The sequence below is a fragment of the Lepidochelys kempii genome, chromosome 19 (assembly GCF_965140285.1).
Source record: "Lepidochelys kempii isolate rLepKem1 chromosome 19, rLepKem1.hap1, whole genome shotgun sequence".
NCBI classification, from domain to species: Eukaryota; Metazoa; Chordata; order Testudines; family Cheloniidae; genus Lepidochelys; species Lepidochelys kempii.
The window spans coordinates 15,799,898-15,816,632 of NC_136398.1; the positions used below are offsets into that span (position 1 = coordinate 15,799,898).

At 52.4% G+C, this 16,735-nt stretch overlaps 1 protein-coding gene across 2 annotated transcripts in view; it reads right to left on the reverse strand.

Moving 5' to 3' along the window:
* FABP3 (fatty acid binding protein 3) overlaps positions 1-16,735 on the reverse strand; it is a 106,524-nt gene that overhangs the window by 10,329 nt on the left and 79,460 nt on the right. Inside the window, exons 1-2 of one of the 2 annotated variants that reach the window (XM_073317770.2) lie at positions 7,974-8,282; positions 5,311-5,483 (exon numbers count right to left, since the gene is read on the reverse strand). In XM_073317770.2, coding sequence (XP_073173871.1) covers positions 5,311-5,483; positions 7,974-8,046 — 246 coding nt within the window. In that variant the 5' untranslated portion in view covers positions 8,047-8,282. Of the gene's footprint in view, positions 1-5,310; positions 5,484-7,973; positions 8,283-16,735 lie in introns of those variants that run through there. The other variant, XM_073317769.2, reaches the window with a different exon arrangement.

Genomic DNA, 16,735 nt, shown 5'->3' on the forward strand with positions numbered 1-16,735 from the left:
TGTCTCTGGTCATGGCAGGGGGGATACAATGTATCAGGGCCCTGACACAGTGTATCATACCCCCGGGGGCTGGCCGTCTGCTCCCCGCAGGGGCTAGCCGAGCCTGCGGGGTGGGGGGTAAGGTGTTCTCTGGGGCTGGAGGCTGGGTGCCGCAGTAACTAGTGTGCTGCTGCACGCACTGAGAGAGGAGGAAGCGAGCGTTATGGGCCCTTCTGGGTGTGGGCCCAGCCCCATGCAGCCACTGGCGCCATGGGAAACCAGTACCGGGTGGGACCATTCTACTGTGTCCCAGAAAGTCTCATCTGTGAACCTCTCTGTCTCCCTCAGCTCCTCCAGCTCAGCCACCCTGGCCTCCAAAGCCCGTACACGGTCTCTGAGGGCCGGGAGCTCCTGGCTGCGAATGCACGCATACGTCCCCTGCCCATAGGGCAGGTAATCAGACATGCGGCACTGAGTAAAATAAACTGGGTAGACCCCACACTGGTGCTGGACTTCAGCCTGCATTCTCCTTTTACTCCTGCAGCTGGTTCCTTTGTTATTTTGTTTTTAATCAGGGGATGTGTTTTAACTTAAGTTTAAAGAAATTTAAGGAATGTTACATGTATCCCCCAAACTCCCTCACGAAGCTCCCCTGCTAGCCGCTCCAGGTCGCTTAGAAGCGGGCTCTGTAAAGCCCTGGTCTTCCTGAGTAGCCCCGCCCCCTGGTTAGAGGTTGGCGGGTGCTCTCCCCAAACTGCACAGCTTTGGGCTGGCAGGGCTCAGCGGGGTGACCTGCGGCTGTATGCGGTGCCGAGATCGGTGCAGCTCTGCAGCAGCTGCCTCGGGCTGGAGGCTACTGTGCTGCCATCCTGCTCTTCCTGCTATTCTGTACCCTTTGGCCAGCTGCCCAGGGGCACCTGAAGGGCACATGCTCAGCGTACAAAGAAGAATCCTCAGCACTTCATGCCTGCTTGCTCCCTATGGGAAGCCCAGGTGGGATTAATGTAGATTCCATCAGACCTAGTCACCCTGTATGTTTTTCTCAAGCTTTCCAGTGCCATCACGAGATCCCCTGGGCAGCCTGAGCTAAGAGAGAGTCGACCCCCCACCCCACCCACACACACACAGTAGAATCAGCTGAACATTTTGGCTAGTGAATATAGGCCCAGGATCTTACAGAGCCTCATAGCAATGTACATTCCTGTTCTTTCACTGTAAGTTACAACCTCCTGTGACAGGGAGTCAGGCATGGCCGTGTGCTTCTATGGACAGGACCTGAATTTACTCTCCACTCTGCCAGTGACCCTCAATGCCTCCTACTGTCACATCCCTGCTCTGTGCCTCTGTTTCCCCATCTGCAAAAAGGAGGTGGGGGAGAGATGATTCTTGCCCAGCTTTGTGAAGTGGTAAAAAGCCTCTTATGTAAAGTGCTAGGTATCTTTAGCCATTTATATAGATTTTCCAGCTTGTACCATACATTATAGGACTCTCTCAAACACTCCCCTTAAAAATCCCATGCTGCACTAAGCACTGTCCCTGCAAGGTCACAGCCTCGGGGTGGGGGACCCACTGTGACTCAGTGGCATAGCGAGGACAGGAAAACTGGGTGGGCCCCGGCCTTCGGGCGGGCGGGCAATGATGGGATGTGGGAGGGAGGGGGCCAGAAAGGAGGGGGACCCGCCTCCCTGCAGCCCCTCCAACTGGCCCTTACCGCTCAGCAGCAGGCACCCAAAGATGAGGCTGCCCAGGGCACACAGGCTGGGGTGTGGCCATGGAGCAGAAGGGGCCCCACCAGGGCTCAAGCTTTGCCCACCCCTCCCAACCCCGGCTCGGTGTCTGTCTGTGTCTCACTCCTGTCGGCACCACACACTTCTCCCAGTCTCCAGCCCCAGTGCTAGCCCCACCCAGACCCACCCTTACGACTCGCCCCCTCCCAGGTGTGGGGGTGCCTCTGAGGATGGGTGTGGGCGGGGCAAGCGCTGGGGCCAGAAACGGGGCAGCTGCACTCGGCACCAGCAGGACAGGGACATGGCTAGCGGGACGGACACCGAGCTGGGGGCAGGAGTCCCAGCCTGTGGGTTCGGGTGGCTCCAGCCCCAATTTGGGTGGGCCGGGAGGCTAAGTGGGTGGGCCACAGCCCACTCAGGCCCACCCGTGGCTACACCCCTGCTGTGAATATGACAGAGCCAATGCGGGCGTGTGACCGATTGTCCCGCTTAGCTTTGCCATTTGGACTCTGGGCAGGTCTTGGTGTTTGGCTGGGTGGCAGGTGTGAGCAAAAGGGCAGTCCTGGTGCGAGCGTGGTGGAGGCGCTATGCAGGGATGGACAGCAAGCACCAGGCGGCGCCAGGGGAGACTGTTCAGAAATAGCATGTGCTACGTCCCTCAGTAGGGCTCAGCATGATTGTCCTGGGCCTGGCCACGTTCTCTTTGGGGGGCTGGAACAATTTCTGTAGTTGGAGGGCTGAGAGCCATTGAACCAAACTGTAAACCCTGTATAGGATGGAAACCACATCAAGCCAGGGGGTGCTGCAGCCCCTCCAGCACCCCGAGTTCCAGCACCCATGGGGGCTGGCCCCATTCCTTGCTGTCTTCCTTCCTTCAGCACTACAGGAAGCATCAGTGCAGTTGTCTGGGTCTCCCCAGGCCTCCATCCCAGCACTCTCATGGGGGGGAGCCCCATCTCACTCTAAGAAATTAAGCAAGGTTGGTTATATGTACAGAGGCTGAAATTCACCCCTGCATCAAGGGCCAGCCTGAGGCCTGTACCCCAAGAGAATGGCTGCATCACTCCAGCAGGGGGCAGACTTTGTATATGGACCTGCCCCCCGACATACGCACACGCACCCATCCAGCGCATGCCCGGATCCTTTTAGATACTAAATAACACTGATGAGAGATAAATCAGTTTAACAACATGCAGAAGCCCCAGCGTGCTGGGCATGTCAGCAGTTTAGCAAGCCCCAAGGCAGGATGGAGTTTATTTTTATAACAACCTTTTATAACAATCAACAACCTTGATGATATCCCCATCGTTAATGAAAGGGCACAAACTGCCACGTTTGAGGTCTTTGAAGTGTATTTAATGGAGCCTGGGAGCCTCATGCCTATGCCAGCTTACTGTCCGTGCAGCCAGATCTCACTTTGCTCCAGGGAGGGGAGTGTTCTTTGCTAACAGCAACCTGAAAACAGGGAAATCCAGGGTGTGCTCCCTTTTGGGGGGACTCTGATGGATAGAGACGCTAGAAAAGGCAGGTTTCCTCCCCCTCAAAAAGGGTTTTTCCTGGTTGTGGGTTCCCTCCCCCAGGGGTATCCCAACTTGCCGTCCCTGTTTCTTTGGAGGACTCCTGGAAGAGGAGAGATCTGGTGTGAGGTAATTCGGCATAGAGGGGTGGGAGTGTTTGAATCTTTCCCAAAGAGAGGTTCTCGCTTCACTGTTTACCAGGCGTTGGAATTAAGGAGGGGTTACCAAAACCAGCATTTTTAAACATCCCATCCAAAGCGCCAGTTGATCATGCTCCATTCTTCAGACCTGTGGTGGCAGAACCCTACCAATTCTCCAGTCACGGATGGAAAACAGGGGCTGCAAACCTACATTTCTAATGTAAAAAAATAAAAATGCAACAAATGTTTTTGGAAAGCCCCTTCCAGGCATTCCTGGTAGGGCACAAAGAAGCAAAAAGGGGGATGCAAACCTCTGTTTTTACCCTGGGGAAAGTGAGGGCTGGGTGTATTTATTGTGCACAACTTGCCTTCACATTACAAGCTTCCAGTGCATCTGGCAGCCAGGCGTGGATAACTTCCCCTTGATTTTATCTCGCAAAAGAACCTGATTTTGCAACATTGAACTCCTGCAGCAGCTCTTCTGCAGCGTGTCAAGAGCAAAGGACTTGAGAGAGGGGCCCCAAGCTCAGAGTCCCAGGAGACGGCAGGGCTTTTCAGACGGGTATGGGAGAGGACAGGACCTAAGCCCAGCAGCCAGGCTTCACTTAAACTCAGTAGGGAATAGAACAGCCCACAGTCACCGGGGTGGTGTTTGCAGGAGGTGGGGCGATGACCCTGCAGCAGACCGAGGGTTACCCACACCAAACTCTTGGGTGCTTTCTGGTTGCTCTGCCAAGCAGGGCTGTTCACTCTGGACTCTCTGGTGAGGCAGTGTCCAGGGAAGCTGGGACTCTAGGACAGGTAGGGAGACGCCCCCTGCTCAGGTTGGTGTGGAGTTTTACCAAAGGACTCCCAAGAGTGCCCTGTGGCTCAGCAGTGGGGCCCTGGCAGCCTCGCAGCCTGCTTCATACAGCAGCTGCAGGAAAGGTGCCTATCTGAATGCTCACCTTGGTCAATGGACTGGAGGGAATTAATACAGCCTCGGCTGCTGTCCCTTCTCTGATCCTCGGGGCACGTGGAGGTTCCTCAGCCACCTGTTGCTGTCCAGAGTTGAAACTTCTACTCTGCCCTCCCTCTCTCTGATTCAAAAGCCCTTCTGATTTGCACTGGCTGTTTATGGCTATGAGCCGTTGTCTCCACACCCCCCGGAACAAGGGGCCATGGGCACAAAGCTCAGATACAAATCTCCTGGTTGAAAGGACAGTTATTACAAAATACTGTGTCACTTTCCCTTGAGACATGTCCTCTGAGCTGGAGAGCTTTCAGGCTCAATGAGACGGGACAGGCAAACCCGAGGCAAGGCAGAGAGGGAGGGATTGTAGGTGAGAAGGAATGGGTTGAAGAGGCAGACTGAAGGGTGTAGGTGCTAAGGTACCACATATCTAGATTGCAGAGAGGGCCAGGGGGCCAAGGACCCCGGGCCTTGGCCCATTGTAGAGATCAGGCCAACTGCAAAGTTGGATCTAGATTGGTGTCTAGATTCTAAATATACCTGAGAGTTTGGGGATGTTTGGCTCAGGCCAATCTCTAGTAATATCTATTAGACCTTGACCATTTGGAAACCCATGTCCTTGATTCACAGCCCTGCATTACATTTGCTATGCTGGTGGCAGGACACAGATCTGAACTAGGGCTTGTCTACGTGGGGACACTCAGAAAAATTAATCTGAATTAGTTTGGTGGTTTAGTTAACTGCATTAACTCTGAATAAGAGTGCTCCTACAGGGGATTAAAGTTACCTTAATTCACTTCCAAAGTGAATGCTGAATAAGAGCATGCACACTGGGATTTAATGTGTTTTCACTAATTCACACCTTTAATTCAGATTCATTTTCCTGAGTAGCCTCATGTAAACTAGCCCTTGGCTATCTAGCAGAATCCCCATCTGGTGGCTAGGGCTGCCCTGTGTGTGTCCTGTTTGTTCTCCATGCCAACTGTTCCTCCTACCTTGACATGTCTGTCATCTGCAGTTGTCTCATCGAACTCCTCCCCCAGTTTGAAGCTGATCTCTGTGTTCTTGAAGGTGCTCTGGGTCTTCAAGGTGACCTTGTCACCCTCCAGCTTGATGATGGTGGTGGGCCAGATCAGGTTTGCAATCTGTCTCGTGCCAAAGCCCACGCCTGTGGGACAAACAAGACCAGACAGCACTGAGTGGGAGCTGCAGGCGGTGGGCTCAGGGCCCGCTCACAGGGCAGTGGGCTCAAGGCCTACCTGCGGGGGAGCAGGCAGAACAGAGCCTCAGCTGGTGTGAACGAACTCCAATAGAGCCGTGTCATTTGACACCACCCTTCTGCTTTGGACTGCCCTGCCTTGGTTCCTCCTCGGGCAATGCAGCTCCAAACAGGGCTGTCACGGCTGCCGCCACATGGCCTCTCCCTCCAGCACTTCACTGCCCAGCTCAGCCTTGCTGCCTCTCCCCACAGCTCCCGACGAGAGATCACCGACCAGCGGGAGCCCACAGGACACAATCAGTTCTATGATTCTGGGAGCCGAGTTCGAGGGAGCAGCCATTTTACACAGCAGGCCCCACAATCTGCTAGAATCATAGAATATCAGGGTTGGAAGGGACCCCAGAAGGTCATCTAGTCCAACCCCCTGCTCGAAGCAGGACCAATTCCCAGTTAAATCATCCCAGCCAGGGCTTTGTCAAGCCTGACCTTAAAAACCTCTAAGGAAGGAGATTCTACCACCTCCCTAGGTAACGCATTCCAGTGTTTCACCACCCTCTTAGTGAAAAAGTTTTTCCTAATATCCAATCTAAACCTCCCCCACTGCAACTTGAGACCATTACTCCTCGTTCTGTCATCTGCTACCATTGAGAACAGTCTAGAGCCATCCTCTTTGGAACCCCCTTTCAGGTAGTTGAAAGCAGCTATCAAATCCCCCCTCATTCTTCTCTTCTGCAGGCTAAACAATCCCAGCTCCCTCAGCCTCTCCTCATAACTCATGTGTTCCAGTCCCCTAATCATTTTTGTTGCCCTTCGCTGGACTCTCTCCAATTTATCCACATCCTTCTTGTAGTGTGGGGCCCAAAACTGGACACAGTACTCCAGATGAGGCCTCACCAATGTCGAATAGAGGGGAACGATCACGTCCCTCGATCTGCTCGCTATGCCCTTACTTATATGCCCCTACTTATACTTATAATTATGCTAGGGAGAAGGCTGGAGCAGCCACTCGCCATCTTTGACAGATCCCCTCCCTCAGGGTAGCTCAGGCAGGCTGGCCAGTGCATGGGTCCCCTGAGGAGTCAGGCAGCCCCTCTTGGATGCTTTGTTGATGCTAGAGGTTGCACTGCTCTGGAGCAGTGTCTGCCCCATGCTCCAACAGTCACTCACGTGCAAAGCAGAGCACCTCCCAGCCCAGGTGAGTTGGAGGTGGCTGGGGTGTCCAGTGTGGCACTGGGCAGGTCAAACCCTTTCCTCCGATGCCACAAGGAGGAGACCTGGGTTCCAATCCTGCCCTCAATTCCACCCCAGCAGCTTCACTGTGATGGTGCTGGACCAGGGTCCCCCTACCCCCTGCTTGCTGCTGGGCCCAGTTCACTTGTCTGAACCTTGCCAACACCCAGCGATGAATTCACATCCATCTGCAAACGCTGCCTGGCACGGAGCAGTCGGCGCATGGCAGAGAGGAGAGGCACCGAGTGAAGCCAAGCTCCCGCTGCCAGCACATGGCAAGGCAAAGGGTAGGAAGAATCTTACATCAAACACAAAGGGCCTCTAACACCGCCCCTCCCCGCTCCTGCAGAGAGGGTTGCATGGGTGCAGCTGATGCCTGCGAGCTCCCTGATGCTGGCAGCAAGTCTCTGTGGCCGAGAGTGATGAGCCTGGCCAGTTGCCACGCCTCACTTGCCCAACTGGGGGCTGACGCTGCAAAACCCAGGCTTCCCCTTTTGTGTCTGATTGTAGATATATCAGTACCGGGCTTGGCTTGGATCCGTTACACTGACCTTGCTCGCCAGCTCTTGCAGTTAGACACCCCCTCCCCCGCCCCCCAGCTGTCAGTCGTGCAGAACACCCTCCTGCCAGGCCAAGCTGCTCCCGCAGACATCAGGTGACAGAGCAATTAATCCTGCCACTTCCATGCCCCCCATGAAGGTCGGAAAGGGGCACGCGTGAGTGTGCGAGCGCGCATTTTAACTACAGCGCAGCAGCCCGTTTGCCTTTGATTTTAGGTTTAAAACCTGCTATTTTTAAAAAAGCAAAGACCGACCATTCTGGCCACTGCTTGCCAATACCACGTGTCCCGTATTTTCCATTTCCAAAGCATTGCTCCGGACAGGAACGTTTGCCCCAGCCCTACGTGTGCTGGAAATTCAGTGTCAAATGGACAGAGAAAACAGCCACCCTTGTTTAAAATGTTACCCGCAGTACGAGGCCACTCCCGGCCCAGGATGCGCGGCGACACCTGCCTGCGCACAGTGCGCGGAATTTAGCGCCGCGACGGGAATGCGCCAATCCCGGGGTTTCACTCTCTGTTCTTTGCCTTTTCTCCTGGCCAGCCTGTGTCTCCGGGGCAAAGAATAAGCCCCTCGCCATCGCTGCCCCTTGGGAACAAAGGCTCGTCCCCCGCACCCCCCAGTTCCCAGCCCCCTTCCACGCGCTCACCAATCGCTTTCATGTAGTCATCGAAATGACAGCTGCTCATCAGCTTCCAGGTGCCGGCGAAAGCCTCAGCCATGGCGAGCCCCGGGGCCCTGCAAGCCGCGGCTGGGCGCTGAGAGGAGGCGAGCCTGCTCTCCGACCTGCCCGCATGCTGCCTCTTTAAATAGCTCTTCTGATCACGTGCTGGGAGAGGGAGCGAGCGGCGCACTGGCTCCCCAGCCCGCCGGAGAAGCCGACAGCCCGGGCCCGCTCGCTGGGGGGCAGGGGGCAGCGCTCCGGGAGCGCGCGGACTGCGCGGGGAGCGCTCCAGCTCTGCGCGCTTTGCGCTCTTCTTGCAAGCAAGTCACCGGCATCCTCCCCCATCTCCCGGGCCCGCCGCTCCCCACTGCTCGGATGAGATCCCAGCCTGTGCAGTGCAATCTCGGGCATGAATTGACCTCTGCAGAGTGACACCCCAGTGTGCAGATGCGGGTCAGGAATCAGACCTTGGCTTTCCTCCTAGTATCTTCGGGGGGAGGGGGGGGTCAGTGGTTTATGCAGCCCTAAGGTTTGGCAGCGACATACGAATGATTATTTGTGTTTTAGCTGTGCTCAGGTGGTGCCCAGCGGAGATCAGGGTCCTGCTGTTGTAGGGCGGGGTGTGGACACGCAAGGAGAGCCACCCCCTGCCCCGAGGAGCTCACAGTTCAAGAGACAAGACATGAAGGAAAAGCTAGTATAATTATGCCCATGTTACAGATGGGAAAGCGAGACTCAGGCAGGGGAAGTGTCTTGCCCTAGATCACATAATGAATGGCAGAGCTCAGAGCAGAATTCTGATCCTGATTTCCACCTGACCAACCCCACTGCCCCTCTGAAGCAGGGCAGTTGCTCAGTCCCTAGTGGTATTTGGCGGACAGTCCCCAAGGGCACTATAAGGTGGGTAGAAAGCTGGCTAGATTGTCGGGCTCAACGGGTAGTGATCAATGGCTCCATGTCTAGTTGGCAGCTGGTATCAAGTGGAGTGCCCCAAGGGTCGGTCCTGGGGCCGGTTTTGTTCAATATCTTCATAAATGATCTGGAGGATGGTGTGGATTGCACTCTCAGCAAATTTGCGGATGATACTAAACTGGGAGGAGTGGTAGATACGCTGGAGGGGAGGGATAGGATACAGAAGGACCTAGACAAATTGGAGGATTGGGCCAAAAGAAATCTGATGAGGTTCAATAAGGATAAGTGCAGGGTCCTGCACTTAGGACGGAAGAATCCTATGCACCGCTACAGACTAGGGACAGAATGGCTAGGCAGCAGTTCTGCGGAAAAGGACCTAGGGGTGACAGTGGACGAGAAGCTGGATATGAGTCAGCAGTGTGCCCTTGTTGCCAAGAAGGCCAATGGCATTTTGGGATGTATAAGTAGGGGCATAGCGAGCAGATCGAGGGACGTGATCGTTCTCCTCTATTCGACATTGGTGAGGCCTCATCTGGAGTACTGTGTCCAGTTTTGGGCCCCACACTTCAAGAAGGATGTGGATAAATTGGAGAGAGTCCAGCGAAGGGCAACAAAAATGATTAGGGGTCTGGAACACATGAGTTATGAGGAGAGGCTGAGGGAGCTGGGATTGTTTAGTCTACGGAAGAGAAGAATGAGGGGGGATTTGATAGCTGCTTTCAACTACCTGAAAGGGGGTTCCAAAGAGGATGGCTCTAGACTGTTCTCAATGGTAGCAGATGACAGAACGAGGAGTAATGGTCTCAAGTTGCAGTGGGGGAGGTTTAGGTTGGATATTAGGAAAAACTTTTTCACTAAGAGGGTGGTGAAACACTGGAATGCGTTACCTAGGGAGGTGGTAGAATCTCCTTCCTTAGAGGTTTTTAAGGTCAGGCTTGACAAAGCCCTGGCTGGGATGATTTAACTGGGAATTGGTCCTGCTTTGAGCAGGGGGTTGGACTAGATGACCTTCTGGGGTCCCTTCCAACCCTGATATTCTATGATTCTATGATTCTAAGAGTCAGGGGAGTTCCCACTCTCTCCTGTCAGACCTCAGGGCACATGGTATAAATCCACTTCTTCCCGCTTCTCTCGCTGGGCTAAGCCCTGCCCCTGCTCACACCCACCTTCTTAGCTCAGGGGCTGGAGAGGGCATGGTCTCGCTTTTTATTTGTAACATGGTTTTGTCCATCTCTGGTGCCATTCACCCAAGGCATCAGTGCCATCGATCAGCACTCAGCAGTGCAGCCGCGCACCCCAGGGGCAAGATGAGTAGGGGTCATGGTGTGGGGCTGGCTGCCTCTCCGAGTGCAGGCATCAGGCCTCATCTTGGTTTCCTGGGGGCTGGCATCCTCCGATTGTCCCGCTCTCGGAGCGGGTGCTGGGCTCTAGTCCCCCGCACACAGGATGCAGCAGGTCGGGAGTTTGTGGCCCGTGTGGGGGCAGTGACCCCCGACAGCTTCATCTGAACAGGAGCCTAGCAGGAGAAGAGGCGTTTAAACCACCCAATGGCCAGCAGGCCTGTCTGCTTTGCCCGGGGTCTGACATCCCAAAGTGGAGACCTGGACAGGCTCAGCTGCCTCAGGGCACCCTTAAACTCAGGGGACGAGGGTCAGTTTCTGCCCCTCATTGTGAAAGTGTCTAACCCCCCATGAGGCTTTTGATCCCCCCACCCCCGGGACTTTCCCCTCCTGGTGAATCTAGCCCAGCAGGGGCATGGAGCCCAGTGTTCAGAGGGAACTGATCTGCATTGGCATGTCTGGGGAGAAGGGCAACCAGGATTCACCTCCCCTGCATGGGTGCATTTTCTGCTCGTCAATTAACTCAGGCTATAAGTCCACTAAACAGCACTGCAGCCTCGTCATCAGTTCTAGGCAGCTCCAAAGCCAGCACTGTAGAGTTATTCTCACTCTGTAGATAGGTAAAGTGAGGCACAGAGAATTGTCTCTCCTCCTTCTCCCCCCCACCCCGGAGATGCACAGCAGTGGCAGGAAAAGAATTCAGGCATCCAGATCTCGTATCCGTAAACCAGGGTGTAATGCAGATACTAATAGTCCTTAGCATTCACATGGTGGTTTTCTTCCATACACCTCAAAGACATAATTATCATTGCAGCTGGGGAAACTGAGGCACAGAGCGAGGCAGTCCCCGGTCCTCAAAGACATTTAGGCATCTAAATAATCTTTGAGGATCGGCGCTGAAGTGGCTTAACCAAGGCCACGGAGTGAGTCGGTGGCAGGTCCTGGCTGCTGGCTTCATTTTGCACTATTCTACCTGAAGTCACAGCAGCAGCATGCCAGCAAGGCTGACCCCTGGGGCCGAGGGAAGCAGGCGTGTATATGTGCAGGAGATGCTTTGAGAGCCAGCGTGCCCCGATTGCAGTGGTAACAGCTGCTGTCTCCACGGCTCGAGGTGGGGCTCAGGGGACCGCTGCTATGACTGGTGACGCTGTGGTCCCATGTGGGGTTTGAGCCTGATCAGCCCCCTGCCCCCAAGAGCAGCAACCTGAAGCTGGCTGGGACGTCTCCGGCGTGGTCCTCTGCTGGGATTGTGATTCTGGCCAGGCTTCAGCCGTAGTGTTTCTCGCTGGGGGGCGGGGTAGGAAGATGAGAGCTTTGTTCTCATTTCCCAACAAATTCCTTCTCCCCTCCCTGGGGAAGGGCAGAGCTGTGCAGCAGCTTGGCCTGGGACTCTGCGAGCGTGGTTCTGTCGCCCGGGGTAAGGAGCTGAACGTCTCACTTGCAGATGAGCTATCGGTCCATGGCCTCATCTCATGGTCACCAGGGCTTTGTGCAGCCCCCTCCCCCTCACCCAGGGTAGTGCACACTGAAAAGATTAGTAGGCATGGCTGCTGCATGGTATAAACAGTGTGTGTAGCCTGACACAGAGGGGTTGTGGATTTTAGGAGCTCCACCCAGCGCTTGCAGAGGGAAAACGGGAGAGGCACAGTCTCAGTTTTGCCCCCATGCCCCGCACCCTCCTTGCACCCTTTGTGTAAGGTAGCCACGTCTGTGACAAGCAGCAGCCACCTTCTCCTCCTGCCCTGAGCCACAGACTCTATGGACCAGGGCTGAAATACTGGCCCACAGTTTGTACAGCACCTAGCACCAACGCGTTCTGGTCTCTGACTAGGGCTCCTAGCCGCTGTGGGAATATAAATAGTAAATGACGATCATACAGACATCCATGACGAAACTCCCATTGACGGGACCAGGGCCTGACTTTCCCCCCACAGACTTTGCTCCATGGATCTTGTTCACCTCTGGACTTTATGAAGAGCACAATGGGTCGTTTTTCAAGAACACTTTGCAGGCCCTGCAGCAAACATTCCCTGGGTTTCTAAGTGCTTCTTTCTTCAAAGCACTTCAACAATCCTTAACATTTTTGTAGCACTTTTCATGTCAAAGCATCACCCGGATATTAATGAATGACCCTTGCAACTGCCCTGCCAGGGAGGCTGGTGAGCTGAGCTAGGCAGTTTTCAGTGAAAAAAATGCAGCAACAGTGACATTGAAACAGTTCACGACAGCGTGTTGGTTTCACTGGATTGTTTTGGCTGGAGAGACCCTCCCAAATCCACGGAAGTAAATCAATGTGTTTCAATAGTTTGGTTCCAAAGGACTTTTCATTTCACAATAGCCTTTCATTTTATTTTTAAAAAATAAATCAAAACCATCTGAAAATGGTAAAAAGTAAAATAAAACATCGATTTTGTCCGAACAAAATGTTTAATTCAGAAAAAAATGTTTATACTTTTCAATTCACCAAAATTTTGACAATTGTCATTTTGCTTTGATCCCAGTTTTTTTGTTTTGTTTCAGATTTGCCCATGAATCAAAAAATTAAAATCAGTTATTCGTGGCACAGAGGCCCATTGGTGCCAACAAGCAAAGGGTTTACTGTTCTTTACAAGCAACTTCTGTCTCAGACCCCACAAACCAACTGCTGTCCCAGACCTGACAAACTCACTACTCCTAAGGGCTGATCTACACTGGGAACTTACATTGGTATGGCTACATCTCTCAGGGGTGTGAAAAATGCACAACCCCTTGAGAGATGTAGCTACACCAACCTAGCCCCAGGTGTAGCCAGCACTAGGCTGATGGAAGAATTCGTGCCTTGACCACACTTTCCCTTCACAGAGCACACACATTACTTGACAAACATCACTTGTTTCCTTTTCCAAAGTGTTCATAGGCAGCACATGATTTCTCTGAATTTGTTTCTTACAGGAAATGATTTGCCAGCTAATCTCAGGTTTCAGAGTAGCAGCCGTGTTAGTCTGTATTCGCAAAAAGAACAGGAGGACTTGTGGCACCTTAGAGACTAACAAACTTATTTGAGCATAAGCTTTCGTGAGCTACACTTTTCCACTGAATGCATCCGATGAGGTGAGCTATAGCTCACGAAAGCTTATGCTCAAGTAAATTTGTTTTTTTCATAGATAGATTCATAGATATTTAGGTCAGAAGGGACCATTATGATCATCTAGTCTGACCTCCTGCACAATTCAGGCCACAGAATTTCACGCACCACTCCTGCAAAAAACCTCACACCTATATCTGTGCTATTGAAGTCCTCAAATCGTGGTTTAAAGACTTCAAGGAGCAGAGAATCCTCCAGCAAGTGACCCATGCCCCATGCTACAGAGGAAGGCGAAAAACCTCCAGGGCCTCTTCCAATCTGCCCTGGAGGAAAATTCCTTCCCGACCCCAAATATGGCGATCAGCTAAACTCTGAGCATATGGGCAAGATTCATCAGCCAGATACTATAGAAAATTCTTTCCTGGGTAACTCAGATCCCACCCCATCTAATATCCCATCACAGGCTATTGGGCCTATTTACCATGAATATTTAATTACCAAAACCATATTATCCCATCATACCATCTCCTCCATAAACTTATCGAGTTTAATCTTAAAGCCAGATAGATCTTTTGCCCCCACTGCTTCCCTTGGAAGGCTATTCCAAAACTTCACTCCTCTGATGGTTAGAAACCTCTCTAAGGTGCCACTAGTCCTCCTTTTCTTTTTGCGAATACAGACTAACACGGCTGCTACTCTGAAACCTATCTCTTGTTCTGTATTTCAGTTTCTTAATATCTGAGATCTGCAATCAGAACAATTTTGCTTAGTTTGGACGGGATGCAAAGATCTCATAGAAGGTCTGTGTTCCCGTATTGGATGAGGGTGATTATCAGTATCAGGTTTCCGGTACAACACTTATGTTTAAAGTGGCGAATATTGCTTTCCGTCAATATGCTCCAAATAGTTACTTAGCGTGTGCTGATTCGGTTAACACTCCTGCTACCAATCACATCTCTGGTGCATTCCTCCAGAGCGAGCGCAAAAGGGGTGTGAAAATCATAGAATCATAGAATCATAGAATATCAGGGTTGGAAGGGACCCCAGAAGGTCATCTAGTCCAACCCCCTGCTCGAAGCAGGACCAATTCCCAGTTAAATCATCCCAGCCAGGGCTTTGTCAAGCCTGACCTTAAAAACCTCTAAGGAAGGAGATTCTACCACCTCCCTAGGTAACGCATTCCAGTGTTTCACCACCCTCTTAGTGAAAAAGTTTTTCCTAATATCCAATCTAAACCTCCCCCACTGCAACTTGAGACCATTACTCCTCGTTCTGTCATCTGCTACCATTGAGAACAGTCTAGAGCCATCCTCTTTGGAACCCCCTTTCAGGTAGTTGAAAGCAGCTATCAAATCCCCCCTCATTCTTCTCTTCTGCAGACTAAACAATCCCAGCTCCCTCAGCCTCTCCTCATAAGTCATGTGTTCTAGACCCCTAATCCTTTGCTGGACTCTCTCCAATTTATCCACATCCTTCTTGTAGTGTGGGGCCCAAAACCGGACACAGTACTCCAGATGAGGCCTCACCAATGTCGAATAGAGGAGAACGATCACGTCCCTCGATCTGCTCGCTATGCCCCTACTTATACATCCCAAAATGCCATTGGCCTTCTTGGCAACAAGGGCACACTGCTGACTCATATCCAGCTTCTCATCCACTGTCACCCCTACGTCCTTTTCCGCAGAACTGCTGCCTAGCCATTCGGCCCCTAGTCTGTAGCAGTGCATTGGATTCTTCCGTCCTAAGTGCAGGACCCTGCACTTATCCTTATTGAACATCATCAGATTTCTTTTGGCCCAATCCTCCAATTTGTCTAGGTCCTTCTGTATCCTATCCCTCCCCTCCAGCGTATCTACCACTCCTCCCAGTTTAGTATCATCCGCAAATTTGCTGAGAGTGCAATCCACACCATCCTCCAGATCATTTATGAAGATATTGAACAAAACCGGCCCCAGGACCGACCCCTGGGGCACTCCACTTGACACCGGCTGCCATCTAGACATGGAGCCATTGATCACTACCCGTTGAGCCCGACAATCTAGCCAGCTTTCTACCCACCTTATAGTGCATTCATCCAGCCCATACTTCCTTAACTTGCTGACAAGAATACTGTGGGAGACTGTGTCAAAAGCTTTGCTAAAGTCAAGAAACAATACATCCACTGCTTTCCCTTCATCCACAGAACCAGTAATCTCATCATAAAAGGCGATTAGATTAGTCAGGCATGACCTTCCCTTGGTGAATCCATGCTGGCTGATCCTGATCACTTTCCTCTCATGCAAGTGCTTCAGGATTGATTCTTTGAGGACCTGCTCCATGATTTTTCCAGGGACTCCGCCAATCTCTTCTAATATTTTTTTCTTTTTTTTTTTCTTTTTTGCAGTTCTATGTAGACCCTTAGCTTCAGCTCCGCCTTTTCTCCACTGCCTTGTGTTATGGTGGTAACACCAGTGATTAGGACTTGCTCTGCCATAGGGTTCCTCTGTGAGCTTAGACAAGTTACTTGGGCCCAGATCCTGCAAGATATTTAGGGTCCGAAGTTCCACTGAAGTCTGTGGAATTTAAGCACCTAAATACTTGTGAGGGTCTTGGCCTTAGCCTGTGTGTGCCTCAGGTCCCTGTCTGTGCTAGGAGAATACTAGCACGGCCCTTCTCCACAGGGGTGCGGTGCGTACCATCTCCTAGACAGGCACTGCTTCACCGGCCAGACCAACACCCTGGGGGCTTTGCAGGGTAGAGGTATTTTGCAGCTGTTGCTGCTAAAGACTGTGCATTAATTTCATTAGCTGAGGTCCGGAGGGAATGCCCGTGTTGTGATGCTAGTTTTTGGTCCGGAGAGACCTCTGTTCATATTTAAATGGTCTCCACCAGAGGCCCTGTTTTGGAGCCATGACTGCTTGCTGACGGTCCCAAGGGAGTCCCACAATTGGTTCACGCTGGTGCTACAGTGGCCCCCTATTGTGGGTGACTGAGGCCCAGAAGGCAGGGGCCTGCTCTCCCTTGTGCTGGGAGTAACTACCTTGCCAGAAGTGGAGTTATTCTGGGTCTACACCACCGTGACAGAGATCAGAACCTCACCCAGAGACACTACCTGGTCCATGGCCATGGAATCCGGGCCATGGAAATAAAGGGGGCTCTAACTAATCAAGTGCTGAACTGGGCCTCAGGAGAACGGGGTTCAAATCCTGGTTCTGTCACAGACTCCCTGGGTACCCTTGGCCAAGTCACTTAGTCTACGCTGTGCCTCAGATCCCTGTCTGTGAAATGAGGGTGATACTTCCCACCTCGCAGGGGTGCGTGGCCAAAATCTCTTTGTGATTGTGAGGTGCTGTGGGCCATGTATGATAGATAGGGCTAAACAGTCCTGATAGCTAGCAAATGCATGTTCTGCAGCAGTCATCTTACTGCTAGTCTGTGCCTTGGAAAGTCTA